General features: G+C 37.4%; 2 protein-coding genes across 2 annotated transcripts; both read left to right on the top strand.

The window, feature by feature from the left end:
- The first annotated feature begins 2,516 nt into the window (after positions 1-2,516).
- On the top strand, positions 2,517-5,488 carry LOC114368093 (remorin-like). The gene is made up of 5 exons (XM_028325456.1): positions 2,517-2,999; positions 4,411-4,461; positions 4,555-4,642; positions 4,801-4,882; positions 5,057-5,488. Exons 1-5 carry the CDS (start codon positions 2,795-2,797, stop codon positions 5,249-5,251), a joined length of 621 nt encoding a protein of 206 aa, XP_028181257.1. The 5' UTR covers positions 2,517-2,794; the 3' UTR covers positions 5,252-5,488.
- A 12,327-nt stretch (positions 5,489-17,815) lies between these two features.
- LOC114367877 lies at positions 17,816-19,870 on the top strand (the record flags this gene model as incomplete). Its single annotated transcript, XM_028325112.1, has 1 exon — positions 17,816-19,870. A coding segment is annotated over one exon (2,055 nt), but the record flags the coding sequence as incomplete, so codon positions are not given.
- Between the last annotated feature and the right edge of the window lie 2,272 nt (positions 19,871-22,142).

Raw genomic sequence — 22,142 nt, 5'->3', positions numbered from 1 at the left:
TGATTATAATTTTCAATTAATTAAAATTAATTTGACCTTGAAATGACCAAAGGATTACACGAATTAATATATGTTGAAACAAAGAAGCTCAACTTTATTGAGATAAATCAGAAGCAAGCTCATCCTTTTAAACCTACCATATCTAGGTGAGATTTGTTTCAAAATCATAACATTGAAATCTAAAATATAAAAAAGCTTTGATAATAAGATATCATAAGTTGAGGAAGAAACCAACTTGGTTGATTGAGAGTCTCGGTTGATTTGAGACTGATTGTGATACATGATGATGTTGTCTTTTGTGGGGATAGCTATGATGAATTTTCCTTCAAGTCTTTGACAAGGTGAGCTCACACGAAAGATTCTATTTTGTGCACGATATGAAGGAATCTTGATAAACTATTCAATATATAAAATTTTGAGATGAAGACTTCCCATTCTGCAAGGTATTTAGAGCACGTTATTATGTGTTTATATGTGGTGTAACCTTGACCAATACGAAAACACCAATGAATAATCAATTTTCATCATCAATCAATAGATTAATTGAGGGGTGATGACTTAATAATGTTGGTTTACTTTATTGTATTTATCACAAATTTCTTTGCCAATAATGACGTGAACTATCAACCACACAAAAGAGTTACCAACAATTCATGACTACTTAATTAAATACTACTTTCCCTAACAAAGCGATCAGAAATTAAGGAATATCTTCCAAACAGAAACAAGTTATTCCAAATTGACAACAAAATATTAATGCACTAATTCAACTACAAAAAAATTATAATTAAGTGTGGATGATAAAAATAGAACTTAAAGGTTGGTGCAACGGTGGAAGAAGTATGCTTCCTACTTGTCTTATTGCGAATCAAATCTTAGGGTAATCACATAGGGGAGTCGATTATCATAAATAAATGCAGTGCATCCTTATTTGAAGGTTAATAAGAATATCACAAGTTTTAATGAGAATTTATAGCGGCACTTAAAAGATGACACAAGTAATACAATTTTTTCGGCATAAATCAAATTTCAGGACTTTAGATAAATATAAATCTAGGAGCAAAGTGAATCCTTTTTTGCTCACCAAGTTGATTAGGCCATGTCAGACCAGATTTTGAAAGGCCTGAGCCTAGCGATGAATCTTTGAGGCCTGAGTCTGACCTATAATTTACCAAAGACTTTTATTTTGACTCGGCCTGGTCTTTTTAAAAGTCTGGCCTGAGCTGATAACCTTTTTAAAAATCTTATTCACAATAAATATTTAATATTTTATGGAGTAGGAACGTAATAGGAAAGTTAAAGAAAAAGGAAAGTCAATCAAAATAATGAGAAATATAAAAGGGCACATGACTCACACCTAAATTGTAATTAAAGTCCTTGATTATAGGAATAGAAATTATGAAGCAGTAATGTGTAATCAAAGTCTGATAGTGTTTTTTTAAAAATTAATTGTATCCAAAAAAATAATGATATATATTGGTACCCAAAAAATAATATATATATATATATATATATATATATATATATATATATATATATATATATATATATATATATAGGTCGGCCTATTAGGCTTATAAAGTTTTTTAATAAGTCTAAGCTTGATCTATTTAATTTAATAGGCTCTTAAAAAAAACCCCTGAACCTACCATTTTAATTAAATAGGCCAGCTCAGACCAGACTTTATGTAGGTCAGGTCGTAGGCTCCTGTAGGCCGGCTTGACCTATTGCCACCCCTACTCACCATAAAATAAAAATGGATAATATTATTGAATTTGTTCTACTGTACTATTAAATTTTTTTCTTTCAAATTTTATCATGTAAAACTTATTACCACTTGTTTCCAATACATTTTTCTTAATATTTTACAAATCATTTATAATATAGCCTGTCCTTATTTGAACTGTAAATAAATCTGATAAATAAATAAAAAATGAACTGTGAGTAAATAAATAACAAAAAAGGTATAATTCTATAATTAAAAAAAAACAAAAAAGGTATAATTCATGGCCTCAGCAATCAATTAAATAAATGTAAAATAATACTAGTACAAATTATTGTGAGCTGAACAATTATTTAAAAACTCAAAAATAACTTAATGAATAATTTAATGAATTTAATTTACAAAATTCATGGTCAAACCAAACAATGCTACAACTAAAAATATAACGAATCACTATTTATCCGGTTCAATCCAGTTCTATCTAATTTGTAAATCCATAAATCTAATTAAGTAAAAATCAGATATTGTACCTACGTATTTATCTATTTTAAATCCAAAGTACCATACTCTATTTTGATTCACCTATGGTACCATTAAAATTCCCACCATTCTTTAATTCTGTATCGAAACTGGTAGGAAAAAAATCATGTCATTAGTGGAATCAAGAAGAAATTAATGAAAGGACCCACCAAGAACAGGCGTAGAATGGTGATTGAGCTCTTTGTTGGGTTTATCCTCCATTTTACATTTGCTTCTATACATAAATTGTTAGCATGTGTTGCTTTCATAGTCCTCAATGGTCTCTATATATTGTTACTGTGCCAACGCATTGTGAGGCCACAAGTACCTAACACACAGCTAAGCTTTTGGAACTTAGAGTTAAGCAGTTACCTTCCTCCAACTATAATATCTCATCCAATCAAAACCCTTTTCTCAATTGTCTCTCTCTCTGACTCACTCCACAATAAGTGTCGATTTTTTCCTAAATAAGTGAAAGTGTAGTTACACCTTTTTTTGTGTGTTTACCACTTTTGAGTGCCACAGAGTTCTGAGTTTCATAGGAGAAAAAAAATGACAGAAGAACAAACCAAAACGGTTGAGTCAGAATCAGTAACACCACCACCTGCTGCTGCTGCTCCTTCACAGGTTCCTCCTGCTGCTGAGGCTGAACATGTTCCTGAGGCTCCAAAGGATGTGACTGAGGAGAAATCTGTAATTCCAGTGCCTTCTTCTGATGACAAGCCTGATGAATCCAAGGCTCTTGTCTTGGTTGAGAGTAAGATATTATAATGTTGATTCTGGTTGGTTATGTTGTCATGTTCCCAAAGCTGGGATTATATATATATGGTTGGTGAGGATAAAGAAAAGAAAAAGAAATTGAAATCTATCTGCAATTTTTTGTTGGAGTCTCTCTGCATATGTTCTATACTTTATTTATCTTCTTTTTTTAAAATCCATTTGGTTAATTAACTAATTCTTTGAAGAACTTAATTTGTGCTTTCTTTATTGCAAAGGGTGTTTTACTTTTACTATCTTATAACTGTTTGAGAGAAAAAGAAAGAGATTTTTTTATTGACAATTCCTTCTGCTTCTTTGAAATTTCTTTTTAATTATTGCATGGTTGTTCACTGGTTTTGGACTTGATTTTCCTGAAAGTTTCGTGCCATATTCCTTGTTCTTCTCAGAAGAATCTTCTGGCAGCAATATAAATATTTTGTTGTTTTTCTCTTAAATAATTATAAACAATAAGTGAGCAATGATTTTAATTTCTGAATTTTTTTTTTATTATTTCCTAACCCGTTTTTTTCATGTTATTCGATTATATGACTATCAGTTATTTCTTGTCCTTGATTGTGTTTTCTTGTATTTTTTCATATTCACTTTTGCTGGAACTTTCCTGCTGTAGTTCAATCCAAAACATTATTCTCAAATTACTCTGCACCTTTGTACTTCTATTAGCAAACAGAGTGGTCCTTCTTTAAAATCCAAGCCTAGTACAACGTAATTTGGCATAAACTTATTAAACTACTATCATCCAATTGCAAGCTTGTTAGGAGTCCAGCTTTCATGCAAAATACAAAACCTTTCACATTTTAGGCCAAAGTACCCGCAAATTCAAATCTACCCATATTTTGTATCCATTTACAACTTCAGTAGGCTTAATGATTGGAATTTTTCTAAGCATTACTATTCTTTAGTTTTTTTATAGTGATGTATTGTGTGTTGGTTCAAATCTTCATAGTGCTTATTTGTGTGTGACTTAAAACAGAGTTACCTCCTTAAAAATTTCATCCACGCAAACTTTTAGAGGAGAGTATACGGATTTACCAACAAAAACTAATTGGAAATATGAGCTGTCCAGTTCATTGATTGATTGAAGCAGAATTACAGCAAAATATTTATATTTTGTTGCATAATTACTCAAATAGAATCAATTTTATCCTCAAAATAAATACCATACTTTTCTCTTAACTTCATAAAAGACACAAAGAATGAGTTTTGTTCATTCACAATTGAGGGATTGATTTCCTTTCGATGTTAAACCTTGGGACTAAGTTATAGTAACAGACCAGCAATAGTTTGCAACAAAAAATAACCTTATGTTTCATCACTAAATGTATGAACATAACCTTGGTCTGTACATTTGTTTTTGTTTTGTTTATTGTTGTTAATTTGGTTATTGCCAGAGACTCAAGAAGTTGCTGAAGTGAAACCAACTGAGGGCTCTATCAACCGAGGTATATCATTTGTCTACATTATGACATCTATATTCCCTTTTTATGTACCCTTTTGTATCCTGACATTAAAATTTTTGCCTCGTTTGTCTTCAGATGCGGTGCTTGCAAGAGTTGCAACTGAGAAGAGGTTGTCATTAATCAAAGCATGGGAAGAAAGTGAAAAATCAAAAGCTGAAAACAAGTGAGAATCTACACCCTTTGGTTCAAAAGTTAGAATCTTCAATTGAGTCACCTTAATCATGGTGATTAATCAACCTAACATCAAGTTGAGGTCACATGTTATGAATATTTGAGGTCAACAATGTCTAGGATAATAATTTAAATGAAATTGTTAAGCAGGGCTCACAAAAAGCTTTCATCAGTTTCTGCATGGGAAAACAGTAAGAAAGCTGCAGTGGAGGCGGACCTGAAAAAGATTGAAGTAAGAATTGATTTCATTAGTAGTTCTAACATATTTTATGTGTTCATTTTCTTCTCTTCTTTTTTGTAATTTTAAATCTTGGTTTCATGTGATTATTTCTCTATTGAATCTGCCCAAAGAGAAGAAGAAATTAAAGTTCACTTTTTTTATTTTTTTATTTTTGCATCTGAGTAGGAAGAACTGGAGAAGAAAAAGGCAGAAGCTGCAGAGAAAATAAAAAACAAAATTGCTACAATCCACAAGGAAGCTGAAGAAAGAAGAGCAATAATTGAGGCAAAGAAAGGGGAAGATCTTCTTAAGGCAGAGGAGCAAGCTGCAAAGTATAGAGCAACTGGAACAGCTCCAAAGAAACTCCTTGGTTGTTTCTAATGCTTTAAATCTTAAGCATTGTGGGAAACAAAAAAAAATGGTTAATTTTTATTGAGTATCTTTGGTTATTAACTCTCATCAATACAAGTGTGTTTTTAGTTTATATGTTGGAGATTTAGTTCATGTTCATTTATTATGCGTGAAAACCGACATGTTGGCGTGTATATACCAACTACTTTGTGGATAAAGAAATTAAATTATTCAATCTGTGTATTAGTTACTTGTCGCTTGAAGTCATTGACCTACTTCAGTCTCTTTGAACTAGTTACCAACTTTATATCATTATATAATTCTTTTACATAATTCAAAGAATTATGTAATGATATAAAATTCTATTGAGTTGTATTTACATGTAAGAATAATTTATTTAATATAATAATTTATGTTTATTATTATGTGTAATTTTTTTTAAAAATAATAAGATTAGTTTTTAATTCGGTAAGTAATAAGGACATGACTGATTTCTTACTGAATAAAAAAAAACTCTTAGAATTTTATTTAGTTATGATCTTTCAAAAAGAATTATTTTCTTTTAATCCTTTTAAATTTTAAAATTTTAAAAACCATTTTTGGTCACCGCTTAATAGTGATGTGGTATATAAAATCATATTACATTAGTAATTCTGATATAACATACTATAATGTAACATAAATAGATGTATGTTATTGATGAGATTTTTGTATAACAAAATTATGAAAATCAAAATAACGAAAAAAAATTAGTGAAAAAATCATATTGAGTCATTCTTACATAAATTAAAAACATATTTTACTCAAATAAAAATAAAAACTAGGAGCCCAGGATATGAGTAAAACGTTATTTCTTTCATCACCATGATACCCACGTTATGTGAAGAGTAGACTAACTTCAGTAGTCCCTGTACTGTTGACATAATCCTCGTTGGGCAGAGAATTCATCATAATTTATATCTAAGGATGTGTGACCTATAGAACAATTTTTTATGACTATTTTCTCTTAATTATGAATCAACGTGGCACTTTTTTTTTTATTATTATTCTTGATTTGATGTTTCTCTGTTGCTAGTTATTGGCATGTCGAAATATATATCGTGGTCCGAAAACAATACTTCTAAAGTTCACTGTGCCTTTAATCGGTCTCCGTATTAATTAAAAATGTTTTAAATTAACAAATTTAATTCTTACACATATAACCGTTTTCAAATTCATTCGTATTAACGTTTTTTAAAAGCAATTCATTCATATTATTTGTTATTTGTTATTGTTATATATACCTTATAAAATTAGAATAAAGTTACTATAAACGATAAAGAGAATTAATGATAACTGCAACGCTTAAGTTCTCTACATTAGGTAATTTTGTTTCATTGCATTATAATTGCATTTTTTATTGTATTCTTTAATGTATTTTATCTATTTTATTTTTATTTTTGTATGGATTATTTGTGAAGTGGACTTTAAAAGCTCAAATTATTCTAATTGGATTTGGCAATTAATATACCCACTCTCCGCTTCCCACTTATACACTCTCCTTTTATTTTTTATTTTTCATTCTAGTTATGCCCAAAAAAATACACTCCCTAGAAGTTTCTCTAGATTACACCTTTTTAGAAAAATAGAATTTATTGTCAAATTGATCCTTAAACGTATTTAATGACAAAATAGCCTTACAAATTTAATGACAAGATTAATCTATCGCACTTTTTACATATTAAGAAAGTAAATTTGAATTTCATCTTTTGTAAATCAATTTATAACCACCTCACACTTTTAAGGATCAAAATGGATATTTACCCTAAATATAATCTCAACCACAAGGTTACACATTACACTCTCTCACAAGTCACAAGGCAATGCCAAATTCTGATGACTATTACAAAATTTACGTTTCACATCGTTAAAAACAATGTAAACCAAAATGTGGTGGCATAATCGTAAATAACGTGATTTTGTCAACATCGATTCTCCAAAAAATCGATGTTAACGTTAGTTTGTTGATATCGGTTTTTGGAAAAAATCGACGTTGTATTATCCTATTTATAATTTTTTTCACGCTTCTGGTAGTTCACTCGCCTTTCCCTCATGCTTCGTCTCCCTCACGACTAGCTCGTCTCCCTCACAAACCCTCTTTTGTCCGTCTCACTCTCACTCTCGAGGCGCTGAAACCACTCTTCGCTCACGGTGAAACCACTGTCGTGTCACTCACAGTGTCGTCACTGTTGAACTCACTCTTGCTAACGGTGTATATATCATTGTCACTCTTGCTCTCACGATATGTTTTTCTCTTGAAGCTTTTTTCGACAGTAAAATCATGGTTCTGGTTATTTTGGTTGTTTTCAACAGTGTTTTGGTTGGATTCAATAGTGTTTTTGACATTGTGTTGGTTGTTCATGGTTCTGGTTATTTTGGTTGTTTACGACAGTGTTTTGGTTGGATTCGATAATGTTTTCAACATTGTGTTGGTTGTTCATGGTTCTGGTTGTTTTGTACAATGTAGGTCTTTTTTGACAGGTTAGGTTCTATTTTGGTTGCAGGTTAACTTAGGTTCTGTTTTCCATGGTTATAGTTCCTCCTCATTATATTAGTTGCATGGAATAAGCTCCTAGATAAGCATAGTGCATAGTCAGCTTGTGCATTGATCAGTTAGTGGATTTAGATGGTTTGACAAAATCTACTTAATGTCATGTTTATATTGTAAATGGAGTTTAGAAATGATGGATAAACATCAATAAAACTAGAAGGAAATGGCTAACACAATGATGAAGACTAACAAAAAAGCAGAGGAAATGTTTAATACTGTTCATGTTATTGATCAGGTTATAAATTTCAAGACTATTCTAAAATAAACATGACTTGATATAACATATTTGCTTATATTACTTTTCTTGTTTTGCTATAAGATGGAAGGATGAATTAGAGCCTACTTGGCATCTACTACACTCTAGTGGAAACATGCACTCTGTCACATATAACCAAGATCTTATGAGCCCAACTCTACTTGTTGGATTATGGGCTCACTAGAAATCATCAGGTGACCTTAATCCAATATGGACAAAGTGTTTTCATCCTCACCATCTTCAAAAGCACCTTTGAACCAGAAGCTTACCCTAAATGACACTCCTTGTACCACCAAGTTCCTAACTCAATAACGTTTAAAGTCATGCTGACTGATTACAAAGTGACTTGTAGTAGTTTGGTGAGTAATTAAGCACTCCTTTGTATGTCAAATTTTAAAATCATATACATATCTAATATGGACTTCATGTTAATTTCAGGATGCGCCGAGTATCATGTATCCATTTATAAAAGTTGCAAGATTCACCCATTTGAACTTGGAAGGGACTACAGAGTGTAGGATAGTTTATAATCATCATAGGAAGACTGTAAAAATTGGAAATGAATGGTAGGAATTTTGCACAATCACAAAATTTGCTTACTGAAACTCAAATTATTTGAATTCCCAGATGCAACTCTAATTTTGTTTTATTTTGGCTTTGTTTGTAATTAAAGTACATTACTACTTTACTATTATCAATTTGTAAATCTTTGTTTCTAAGTTATTTTGTGAGAAATATTGGAACATGTTGAACATATTTATGGTATATTTTGTTTATAAATGTTTATAACTATTCTTGGTGCATGATATATATATATATATATATATTGATATACTTTGTTTATAACTTTTGGTATGTCACAACATGCCCTTTTGCAGGCGAGCGAGGCGAGGCTCACGGGTGCGCTTTCCAAAGGAGGAAAGATGCGCAGAGTTGCCACCAACATTTAATTGTGGAAAACGTCGGAAAAACCGAAGGAAACCGGTCAAAACAAAAATTCTAAGTTCGAGAGTTGTATTTACGTTTGAGGAAGGTATTAGCACCTCTCACGTTTGTCTCAAAGGACAACAGCCTATTTTTCAGAATTGTGAAATTGTGTTATCTTACCTTTTATTTCTTTTTTATTTTTGAGGTCGACTAAAGCGGGGCTTTTGCTCCTACGTACCCTCCATCGAAGAGGAAATCAGACCTACGTAGTTCTTTCTTAAGAGTGAATCAAGCGATTCTTTTTACTTGAAAGGTGATCATTTTTAAGGCGTTGGACTTTAAAAATGATCCATTTACTTGGTAAGGAAAACTGAGATAATAAACTTTCAAATCCTTTTTAGTGACTTTTTTGTGGACGAGCTTGACTAGGCGGGTTGATTTTAGCCTTAGTTTCACTTTAGTTATTAGTCAATTCAATTAAGAATGAGTATTCCCAAAGAGAAAACGTCCGATTGATTTTTTCGCTTCATTTTACTAAAAGGTATCTTATGATTATTATATTATTATTTTACCTCTTTTTTGATTTCCAACGTGGTTACGGCACGACCGAACGGTCGGAATTCATTTTAACAAAAATTAATGGATATTACAAATCAAATGATCGGTGGAAATTTATTTTATTTTTTTATTAGGCGAGAAATGACTTAAGTAAATGACTGAAGCACGCCAAAAAGGGGTACGGAAAGTAAATGAAAACGAGAATAAAAGTACATGAAACAAATAAGGACCACCATGGGTACATAGAACGAATTGAAAAGCTCGGTTTGGGGTACTTACCAGTTGAAGACTGAAGAAAACGAAGAACGAACGATGAATGCCGAAGAACGGTTGAAAATCTTCGCGTAATTACCCACGAAAACGTTACGGAAGCGCCTCGGCTTGCATTTTCTTCACGGAAACAATTTTCCTCAACAATTTTAAGAGAATACGAAGTGATAAGAAGGCTGAACCCCTTCCTTCTTCATTCCTCCCCCTATTTATAGCAAAATAGGGGAGGAGCTTGCCACCCAGCTCACCCAGGCGAGCCAGGTTGCTTCCTCCAGAAGCAACCGCCTTCTGGAGGAAGAAACTGGAAGGCCCAAGTGGGCCTGATTGCTATTTACGCCCCCTTTTTACTAAATGCACCCCCTTTGCTTTTTTTTTTTGTAATTCTTTTTCCGTAACGTTACGAAACTTTACGAATTTCGTAACGATACTTATTTTCTTTTCGTAAGGCTACGGAACCTTATGAATCATATATTTACTCTTTTTTAGCTTTCGAAGAAGTTACGGAAACTCACGGATTGCATAACAATACTTCCTTTTGGGTTTCCGCCATATTACGGAATTTCACGGATCGCGTAACCATGCTGTCTTTTGATTTCCGGCGCGTCTCGGGACTTTACATATTGTGCAACAAAGGGTGCTAAGTACTTCGAAACGGTCAATCAAAGGTTGCATGCCATCAAGCAATAGTCCCCGGACGAAATTAGGGTATGACAGTTGCCCCTCTTTACTTACCTTTTATCGGAGATAAGAGGAAAGTAAAGATAAAAACACTGATTTCGTCCGTCTTTGCCCTTTCCGTGACTAGTCTATGACGACTCTCGTCTCTACTACTTTTTTTTTTCTGCACAACACAAAACAAAATACAAACAACAACAAAAACAACAATAACATGATATACATACACACACATGTTTGGCGAAGGAACCAATCGGGAAAATAACAAAAACCACATTTCCCAGTCACCGGAGGCTCCGCACTTGACGGTGGAGGACACATGAATAGCGCTAGGCAATCAACTCATGGGTCTCCGAACAAAAAGGGGAGAATGGAGAATTGGCGAACAACACTAGGCAATCAATTCGCGGGACTCCAAACTCGTTGGTAGAGGATGCATGAACGACCATCAATTCATGGGACTCCGAATAAAAATGGAGAATGGAGAATTGCACTAGGCAATCACTTCGCGTGGCTCCAGACTCATTGGTGGAGGATGCATGAACGACAATCAATTCATGAGGCTCCGAATAAAAGTGGAGAATGGAGAATTGCACTAGGCAATCACTTCGCGTGGCTCCAGACTCATTGGTGGAGGATGCATGAACGACAATAAATTCATGGGGCTCCGAATAAAAGTGGAGAATGGATAATTGCACTAGGCAATCACTTCGCGTGGCTCCAGACTCATTGGTGGAGGATGCATGAACGACAATCAATTCATGGGGCTCCGAATAAAAGTTGTTGGCAGGATCGAATGGTCCACCGGTTTTTTCCACCTAAAAAGGCAAACATGCTTTTTGCAAAGAAAAATAAATCATTCGCGAGAGCACCATATCTTAGAGAAACGATATACGCATGCCAAGGGTAATCTTCCTTGTAACCAAAAATGAAGGGCAGGATGTCAACATTTAGCTTTTAAATGAACATTCAGGGGAAACATCAGGTTAAGCTGAAATTGGGAATAAATCACTCATAGTGTATAAAAAACTCACACAGGCAAGTGTCTTACCTTAATCCCAAATCATAGTTGCACCATGACTTTATTTTGCACACAATTTCCTATCGAATCAAAGATCAACACGTGCGATCACAGATCAATAGGATTTTTCCGAGGGTAGTGTTTTTTTGGAGAGGAAGCTGGGTGTTTCGGTCTTTTCCTCTTTGTTTAAGTGGGGGATATCGCCAGTTGAGAGCGACTTTGAATGGCAATCCCAAAGGAAGAACCACAAAAAAATGGGTTTTCCTTTGCCGACAATCATTTACCTTGCCGAAATTTTATCTGGTCTAAGGATCTTCTGTTCTCTTTCTTTCATTGATCAATAATTATTGTTAGTGCTTAGCTCTACTGAGTTTTAAAAGATTGGCTAAGATTTTGTTAAAACATAAGCACTTAGACAATGAAGGAAAGCTGGAGTTGCTGCACATGATGTCCAACGTTATGTAAAGGAATAAGATCGGGCTGCACAATGCATAAGGCAAGATAAAATGTCAAATGAAGAATTGAAGCTGCAGGATCCACGATGTCGGATACAATGTCCAGGACATCCTGCCCGAAAATACTGGAGTTGCTGCACAATGCACAAGGCAAGATAAAAGTCAAATGAAGAATTGAAGCTGCAGGATCCACGATGTCGGATACGATGTCCAGGACATCTTGCCCGAAAATACTGGACACATAAATCTGTTATATCTTTAACAGATTATTGTGCAGTTAGCAACAGATTAGACGATCTATCTTTAGGAACGAATTAAAAGATAATTAAAGTTCGAATTACAAACTAGAAGAGTTCGTTCAGGGATTAAAGATTAAAGATAAAAACTAAAAGATCAAACTGTATCTTTTAGATCTTTAAGTGCAGATTTTCAGGAAAATGATAGATCTCATCCAGCACAAGTAGTTGCAGCCCAGATACGCACACTGCTATATAAACATGAAGGCTGCACGAGTTCTGTACCAAGTCCGGGATTGAAGAGTTATTTTGTGAGTTTTGGGACTTGAGTGTTTTGTGAGCCACCTTGATGTTACTCTAACATCAAGTGTTGGACCTGAGTGTGTAGAGTTGATCTCTATAGTGTGTAGAGTTGATCTCTATAGTGTGTGGAGTTGATCTCTATTGTTCAGAGAGCAATCTCTGGTGTGTCTTTGATTTAATTGTAAACACGGGAGAGTGTTTGAGAGGGAGTGAGAGGGGTTCTCATATCTAAGAGTGGCTCTTAGGTAGAGGTCGCACGGGTAGTGGTTAGGTGAGAAGGTTGTAAACAGTGGCTGTTAGATCTTCGAACTAACACTATTTTAGTGGATTTCCTCCCTGGCTTGGTAGCCCCCAGATGTAGGTGAGGTTGCACCGAACTGGGTTAACAATTCTCTTGTGTCATTTACTTGTTTAACCTGTTCATACGGTCAAATACAATCTGCATGTTCTGAAGCGTGATGTCGTGACATCCTGTACGACATCTGTCCCCAGTATCAGAATTTCAATTGGTATCAGAGCAGGCACTCGAAATCACTGAGTGAGATCTAGGGAGATAAATTATGATGAACATGGAGAAAGAAGGAGGACCAGTGAACAGACCACCAATTCTGGATGGAACCAACTATGAATACTGGAAAGCAAGGATGGTGGCCTTCCTCAAATCACTGGATAGCAGAACCTGGAAAGCTGTCATCAAAGGCTGGGAACATCCCAAGATGCTGGACACAGAAGGAAAGCCCACTAATGAATTGAAGCCACAAGAAGACTGGACAAAAGAAGAAGACGAATTGGCACTTGGAAACTCCAAAGCCTTGAATGCTCTATTCAATGGAGTTGACAAGAATATCTTCAGACTGATCAACACATGCACTGTGGCCAAGGATGCATGGGAGATCCTGAAAACCACTCATGAAGGAACCTCCAAAGTGAAGATGTCCAGATTGCAACTATTGGCTACAAAATTCGAAAATCTGAAGATGAAGGAGGAAGAATGTATTCATGACTTCCACATGAACATTCTTGAAATTGCCAATGCTTGCACTGCCTTGGGAGAAAGGATGACAGATGAAAAGCTGGTGAGAAAGATCCTCAGATCATTGCCTAAGAGATTTGACATGAAAGTCACTGCAATAGAGGAGGCCCAAGACATTTGCAACATGAGAGTAGATGAACTCATTGGTTCCCTTCAAACCTTTGAGCTAGGACTCTCGGATAGGACTGAAAAGAAGAGCAAGAACCTGGCGTTCGTGTCCAATGATGAAGGAGAAGAAGATGAGTATGACCTGGAAACTGATGAAGGTCTGACTAATGCAGTTGTGTTTCTTGGAAAACAGTTCAACAAAGTGCTGAACAGAATGGACAGGAGGCAGAAACCACATGTCCGGAACATCTCTCTCGACATCAGGAAAGGTGGTGAATACCAGAGAAAGTCAGATGAAAAGCCCAGTCACAGCAAAGGAATTCAATGCCGTGGGTGTGAAGGCTATGGACACATCAAAGCTGAATGTCCCACTCATCTCAAGAAGCAGAGGAAAGGACTTTCTGTATGTCGGTCTGATGATACAGAGAGTGAACAAGAAAGTGATTCTGACAGAGATGTGAATGCACTCACTGGGAGATTTGAATCTGCTGAAGATTCAAGTGATACAGATAGTGAAATCACTTTTGATGAGCTTGCTATATCCTATAGAGAACTATGCATCAAAAGTGAGAAGATTCTTCAGCAAGAAGCACAACTAAAGAGGGTCATTGCAAATCTGGAGGCTGAGAAGGAGGCACATGAAGAGGAAATCTCTGAACTTAAAGGAGAAATTGGTTTTCTGAACTCTAAACTGGAAAACATGACAAAATCAATAAAGATGCCGAATAAAGGCTCAGATTTGCTTGATGAGGTGCTACAGCTTGGAAAGAATGTAGGAAACCAGAGAGGACTTGGATTTAATCATAAATCTGCTGGCAGAACAGCCATGACAGAATTTGTTCCTGCCAAAAACAGCACTGGAGCCACGATGTCACAACATCGTTCTCGACATCATGGAACGCAGCAGAAAAGGAGCAAAAGAAGGAAGTGGAGGTGTCACTACTGTGGCAAGTATGGTCACATAAAGCCCTTTTGCTATCATTTACATGGCCATCCACATCATAGAACTCAAAGTAGCAGCGGTGGAAGGAAGATGATGTGGGTTCCAAAACACAAGACTGTTAGTCTTGTTGTTCATACTTCACTTAGAGCATCAGCTAAGGAAGATTGGTACCTAGATAGCGGCTGTTCCAGACACATGACAGGAGTTGAAGAATTCCTGGTGAACATTGAACCTTGCTCCACTAGCTATGTGACATTTGGAGATGGATCTAAAGGAAAGATCACTGGAATGGGAAAGCTAGCCCATGATGGACTTCCTAGTCTGGACAAAGTACTGCTGGTGAAGGGACTGACTGCAAACTTGATCAGCATCAGTCAGTTGTGTGATGAAGGATTCAATGTAAACTTCACAAAGTCAGAATGCTTGGTGACAAATGAGAAGAGTGAAGTTCTAATGAAGGGCAGCAGATCAAAGGACAACTGTTACCTATGGACACCTCAAGAAACCAGTTACTCCTCCACATGTCTATCCTCCAAAGAAGATGAAGTCAGAATATGGCATCAAAGATTTGGACATCTGCACTTAAGAGGCATGAAGAAAATCATTGACAAAGGTGCTGTTAGAGGCATTCCCAATCTGAAAATAGAAGAAGGCAGAATCTGTGGTGAATGTCAGATTGGAAAGCAAGTCAAGATGTCCCACCAGAAGCTTCAACATCAGACCACTTCCAGGGTGCTGGAACTACTTCACATGGACTTGATGGGGCCTATGCAAGTTGAAAGCCTTGGAGGAAAGAGGTATGCCTATGTTGTTGTGGATGATTTCTCCAGATTTACCTGGGTCAACTTTATCAGAGAGAAATCAGACACCTTTGAAGTATTCAAGGAGTTGAGTCTAAGACTTCAAAGAGAAAAAGACTGTGTCATCAAGAGAATCAGGAGTGACCATGGCAGAGAGTTTGAAAACAGCAGGTTTACTGAATTCTGCACATCTGAAGGCATCACTCATGAGTTCTCTGCAGCCATTACACCACAACAAAATGGCATAGTTGAAAGGAAAAACAGGACTTTGCAAGAAGCTGCTAGGGTCATGCTTCATGCCAAAGAACTTCCCTATAATCTCTGGGCTGAAGCCATGAACACAGCATGCTACATCCACAACAGAGTCACACTTAGAAGAGGAACTCCAACCACACTGTATGAAATCTGGAAAGGGAGGAAGCCAACTGTCAAGCTCTTCCACATCTTTGGGAGTCCATGTTACATTTTGGCAGATAGAGAGCAAAGGAGAAAGATGGATCCCAAGAGTGATGCAGGGATATTCTTGGGATACTCTACAAACAGCAGAGCATATAGAGTATTCAATTCCAGAACCAGAACTGTGATGGAATCCATCAATGTGGTTGTTGATGATCTAACTCCAGCAAGAAAGAAGGATGTCGAAGAAGATGTCAGAACATCGGGAGACAATGTAGCAGATACAGCTAAAAGTGCAGAAAATGCAGAAAACGCTGATGCTGCTACAGATGAATCAAACATCAATCAACCTGACAAGAGACCCTCCATTAGAATCCAGAAGATGCACCCCAAGGAGTTGATTATAGGAGATCCAAACAGAGGAGTCACTACAAGATCAAGGGAGATGGAGATTGTCTCCAATTCATGCTTCGTCTCCAAAATTGAGCCCAAGAATGTGAAAGAGGCACTGACTGATGAGTTCTGGATCAATGCTATGCAAGAAGAATTGGAGCAATTCAAAAGGAATGAAGTTTGGGAGCTAGTTCCTAGACCCGAGGGAACTAATGTGATTGGCACCAAGTGGATCTTCAAGAACAAGACCAATGAAGAAGGTGTTATAACCAGAAACAAGGCCAGACTTGTTGCTCAAGGCTACACTCAGATTGAAGGTGTAGACTTTGATGAAACTTTCGCTCCTGTTGCTAGACTTGAGTCCATCAGATTGTTACTTGGCGTAGCTTGCATCCTAAAATTCAAGCTGTACCAGATGGATGTGAAAAGCGCGTTTCTGAATGGATACCTGAATGAAGAAGCCTATGTGGAGCAGCCAAAGGGATTTGTAGATCCAACTCATCCAGATCATGTATACAGGCTCAAGAAGGCTCTCTATGGATTGAAGCAAGCTCCAAGAGCTTGGTATGAAAGGCTAACAGAGTTCCTTACTCAGCAAGGGTATAGGAAGGGAGGAATTGACAAGACTCTCTTTGTCAAACAAGATGCTGAAAACTTGATGATAGCACAGATATATGTTGATGACATTGTGTTTGGAGGGATGTCGAATGAGATGCTTCGACATTTTGTCCAACAGATGCAATCTGAATTTGAGATGAGTCTTGTTGGAGAGGTGACTTATTTTCTGGGACTCCAGGTAAAGCAGATGGAAGACTCCATATTCCTCTCACAAAGCAAGTATGCAAAGAACATTGTCAAGAAGTTTGGGATGGAAAATGCCAGCCATAAAAGAACACCTGCACCTACTCACTTGAAGCTGTCAAAAGATGAAGCTGGCACCAGTGTTGATCAAAGTCTGTACAGAAGCATGATTGGGAGCTTACTATATTTAACAGCTAGTAGACCTGACATCACCTATGCAGTAGGTGTTTGTGCAAGATATCAAGCCAATCCCAAGATAAGTCACTTGAATCAAGTAAAGAGAATTCTGAAATATGTAAATGGCACCAGTGACTATGGGATTATGTACTGTCATTGTTCAGATTCAATGCTGGTTGGGTATTGTGATGCTGATTGGGCTGGAAGTGCAGATGACAGAAAAAGCACTTCTGGTGGATGCTTCTATCTGGGCAACAATCTTATTTCATGGTTCAGCAAGAAGCAGAATTGTGTGTCCCTATCTACTGCAGAAGCAGAATATATTGCAGCAGGAAGCAGCTGTTCACAACTAGTTTGGATGAAGCAGATGCTCAAGGAGTACAATGTCGAACAAGATGTCATGACATTGTACTGTGACAACTTGAGTGCTATTAATATTTCTAAAAATCCTGTTCAACACAGCAGAACCAAGCACATTGACATTAGACATCACTATATTAGAGAGCTTGTTGATGATAAAGTTATCACACTGGAGCATGTTGACACTGAGGAACAAATAGCGGATATTTTCACAAAGGCATTGGATGCAAATCAGTTTGAAAAACTGAGGGGCAAGCTGGGCATTTGTCTGCTAGAGGAATTATAGCAGCTACTGCTATCTGAACGTGCTCAAACGTCTCACTTAACATTAATAGCACGTTCACTACTGAGCCAAAACGAATTCGACCGTTGCTTCACACGTCCCTCTACATTCTTCATTCAAATTTATATTTTCGTGGCATTCTTGTTTTCATCAGCATTTCCCAACACCTCTCGGAATTTCACGAAACCATTTCAAAAGCTCTACTTTTCCATGGCTACCTCACCAAAAGAAACTTCAGCTCCTGGTTCACCCTCTGTACCATCATCTCCATCATCCACCAAAGCACCATCAAACCAGGAACGACCTGAATTCAATATCCAGCCCATACAAATGATTCCTGGTTCAGCCCCTGTTCCTGAAAAACTGGTCCCCAAACGACAACAGGGTGTGAAGATTTCTGAAAACCCTAGCCTTGGAACAAGTCCTAGGGAAGTAGACACGGAGATGGACGAGAAGATCCGCAGTATTGTGAGTAGCATTTTGAAAAATGCTTCTGTCCCTGAAGCTGATGAAGATGTCCCAACATCTTCCACCCCAAATGTTTCTGTGCCTGATGCTGATAAAGATGTTCCAACATCTTCCACTCCAAATGCTGAAGCCCTCCCTTCACCCAGTGAAGAGGAATCAACAGAAGAAGAAGATCAAGCCACAGAGGAGACCCCTGCACCACGGGCACCAGAACCTTCTCCAGGTGACCTCATTGACCTTGAAGAAGTAGAATCTGATGAGGAACCCATTGCCAACAGGTTGGCACCAGGCATTGCAGAAAGGTTACAAAGCAGAAAAGGGAAAACCCCCATTAAGAGGTCTGGACGAATCAAAACTATGGCACAGAAGAAGAGCACTCCAATCACTCCTACCACATCCAGACGGAGCAAAGTTGCAATCTCTTCCAAGAAGAGGAAAGAAATTTCCTCATCTGATTCTGATTATGATGTCGAACTAGATGTTCCCGACATCAAGAGGGCCAAGAAATCAGGGAAAAAGGTGCCTGAAAATGTCCCTGATGCACCATTGGACAACATTTCATTCCACTCCATTGGCAATGTTGAAAGGTGGAAATTTGTATATCAACGCAGACTTGCCTTAGAAAGAGAACTGGGAAGAGATGCCTTGGCTTGCAAGGAGATCATGGACCTCATCAAGGCTGCTGGACTACTGAAGACAGTCACCAAGTTGGGAGACTCTTATGAAAGCCTAGTCAGGGAATTCATTGTCAACATTCCCTCTGACATAACAAACAGAAAGAGTGATGAGTATCAAAAAGTATTTGTCAGAGGAAAATGTGTTAGATTCTCCCCTGCTGTAATCAACAAATACCTAGGCAGACCAACAGATGGAGTGGTGGATATTACTGTTTCTGAGCATCAAATTGCCAAGGAAATCACTGCCAAACAGGTCCAGCATTGGCCAAAGAAAGGGAAGCTTTCTGCAGGGAAGCTGAGTGTGAAGTATGCAATTCTGCATAGGATTGGCGCTGCAAACTGGGTACCCACCAATCATACTTCCACTGTTGCCACAGGTTTGGGTAAATTTCTGTATGCTGTTGGAACCAAGTCCAAATTTAATTTTGGAAACTATATTTTTGATCAAACTGTTAAGCATTCAGAATCTTTTGCTGTCAAATTACCCATTGCCTTCCCAACTGTATTGTGTGGCATTATGTTGAATCAACATCCCAATATCTTAAACAACATTGACTCTGTGATGAAGAGAGAATCTCCTCTATCCCTGCATTACAAACTGTTTGAGGGGACACATGTCCCAGACATTGTCTCGACATCAGGGAAAGCTGCTGCTTCAGGTGCTGTGTCCAAGGATGCTTTGATTGCTGAACTCAAGGACACATGCAAGGTGCTGGAAGCAACCATCAAAGCCACCACAGAGAAGAAAATGGAGCTGGAACGGCTGATCAAAAGACTCTCAGACAGTGGCATTGATGATGGTGAAGCAGCTGAGGAAGAAGAAGAAGCAGCTGAGGAAGAAGAAGAAGCAGCTGATGAAGAGGAAGATGCAGCAGAGGATACAGAATCAGATGATGATGATTCTGAAGCCACCCCATGACCATCAGACCTTTATTTTTTCTTTTACTTGTACTAGTTATTGGTCTGTAATATTTGCACTTTAAGTTCATGCATTCTACTTTTGTCAAATTCTGTCTAAAAAGGGGGAGTAATAATATTAATAGTATTATGCATGATTTATGATTCTGAGTAGTAGGACTCTATGTATGCAATAGTAGTCATGATGTATGATGTTGAGTAGTAGGATACGGTGGTGTATGCATGATTCATGATTTTGAGGGGGAGTTGTATGTATATGATCTTGAGGGGGAGACTGCTGCTGCTGATGACTGATGTAAGCTACTGGAATAGAAGATGCTGCAGTAAGTGCATGGAGACAGGGGGAGCAGAAAGCTGATGTCACATGAGATGTCTTGACATCTTGGAAAAGACTAGTAGCTGATAGAAGATGCTGCAGTAAGAGCATGGAGACAGGGGGAGCAGAAAGCTGATGTCACGTGAGATGTCTTGACATCCTGGAAACGACTTGCAACTTGCAGAATTTTGCTGTTACCACTACAGATACCGCTGTGCTTGATTACTCTGATAATGAAAGTTGCTGATCTCACTTGCATAACTGCTCGTACCTGCTCAGGAAGTGTCTAAGTATGTTTTAGACAAAATTTTCCAAAGGGGGAGATTGTTAGTGCTTAGCTCTACTGAGTTTTAAAAGATTGGCTAAGATTTTGTTAAAACATAAGCACTTAGACAATGAAGGAAAGCTGGAGTTGCTGCACATGATGTCCAACGTTATGTAAAGGAATAAGATCGGGCTGCACAATGCATAAGGCAAGATAAAATGTCAAATGAAGAATTGAAGCTGCAGGATCCACGATGTCGGATACAATGTCCAGGACATCCTGCCCGAAAATACTGGAGTTGCTGCACAATGCACAAGGCAAGATAAAAGTCAAATGAAGAATTGAAGCTGCAGGATCCACGATGTCGGATACGATGTCCAGGACATCTTGCCCGAAAATACTGGACACATAAATCTGTTATATCTTTAACAGATTATTGTGCAGTTAGCAACAGATTAGACGATCTATCTTTAGGAACGAATTAAAAGATAATTAAAGTTCGAATTACAAACTAGAAGAGTTCGTTCAGGGATTAAAGATTAAAGATAAAAACTAAAAGATCAAACTGTATCTTTTAGATCTTTAAGTGCAGATTTTCAGGAAAATGATAGATCTCATCCAGCACAAGTAGTTGCAGCCCAGATACGCACACTGCTATATAAACATGAAGGCTGCACGAGTTCTGTACCAAGTCCGGGATTGAAGAGTTATTTTGTGAGTTTTGGGACTTGAGTGTTTTGTGAGCCACCTTGATGTTACTCTAACATCAAGTGTTGGACCTGAGTGTGTAGAGTTGATCTCTATAGTGTGTAGAGTTGATCTCTATAGTGTGTGGAGTTGATCTCTATTGTTCAGAGAGCAATCTCTGGTGTGTCTTTGATTTAATTGTAAACACGGGAGAGTGTTTGAGAGGGAGTGAGAGGGGTTCTCATATCTAAGAGTGGCTCTTAGGTAGAGGTCGCACGGGTAGTGGTTAGGTGAGAAGGTTGTAAACAGTGGCTGTTAGATCTTCGAACTAACACTATTTTAGTGGATTTCCTCCCTGGCTTGGTAGCCCCCAGATGTAGGTGAGGTTGCACCGAACTGGGTTAACAATTCTCTTGTGTCATTTACTTGTTTAACCTGTTCATACGGTCAAATACAATCTGCATGTTCTGAAGCGTGATGTCGTGACATCCTGTACGACATCTGTCCCCAGTATCAGAATTTCAATTATTCTGTTTTCCTCCGATCTTTTCCTTTTCACTTTCTTCCGCCCTTTGACCGGGAATTATTATTTTTCTTTTTTTTCATTCTTTTCTTTCTTTTCATTGGGAAATCGGGTTTTAGCATTCTATTTGCTCTCCCTTGATGGGATTCCGCTGTCCTTTGCTTCGGGGGAAAGGATGAGGATTCTTTTCACAGGCCAAGGTTCAAAATAGTCTAAGGTTGTGTCTCAATGGGGTCTTTTATCGTGGGAGCCCGATCTTGATATCTGGGGCAAAGCAAATTCGTGTGTCAAGGTGTCGGTCTCGGGTCGAACTTCCATATTATTCCACAAGGCACGCGCAACAATGATGATTTGAAAACAACGTGCAAAATTTGTCATGGCCACAGCCAGGTGGGCACTCAAGCATCCCGTTTATGGCATTGTGATACTATGGTTGGGAACTTACACAAGCAGACCCAACATTTCCAAATTGTGTTCTTTCA

The sequence above is a fragment of the Glycine soja genome, chromosome 9, assembly GCF_004193775.1.
Source record: "Glycine soja cultivar W05 chromosome 9, ASM419377v2, whole genome shotgun sequence".
Classification (NCBI taxonomy): Eukaryota; Viridiplantae; Streptophyta; class Magnoliopsida; order Fabales; family Fabaceae; genus Glycine; species Glycine soja.
Note: the sequence above shows the minus strand (reverse complement) of the source record. Positions and strands in the feature narration are given on the sequence as shown.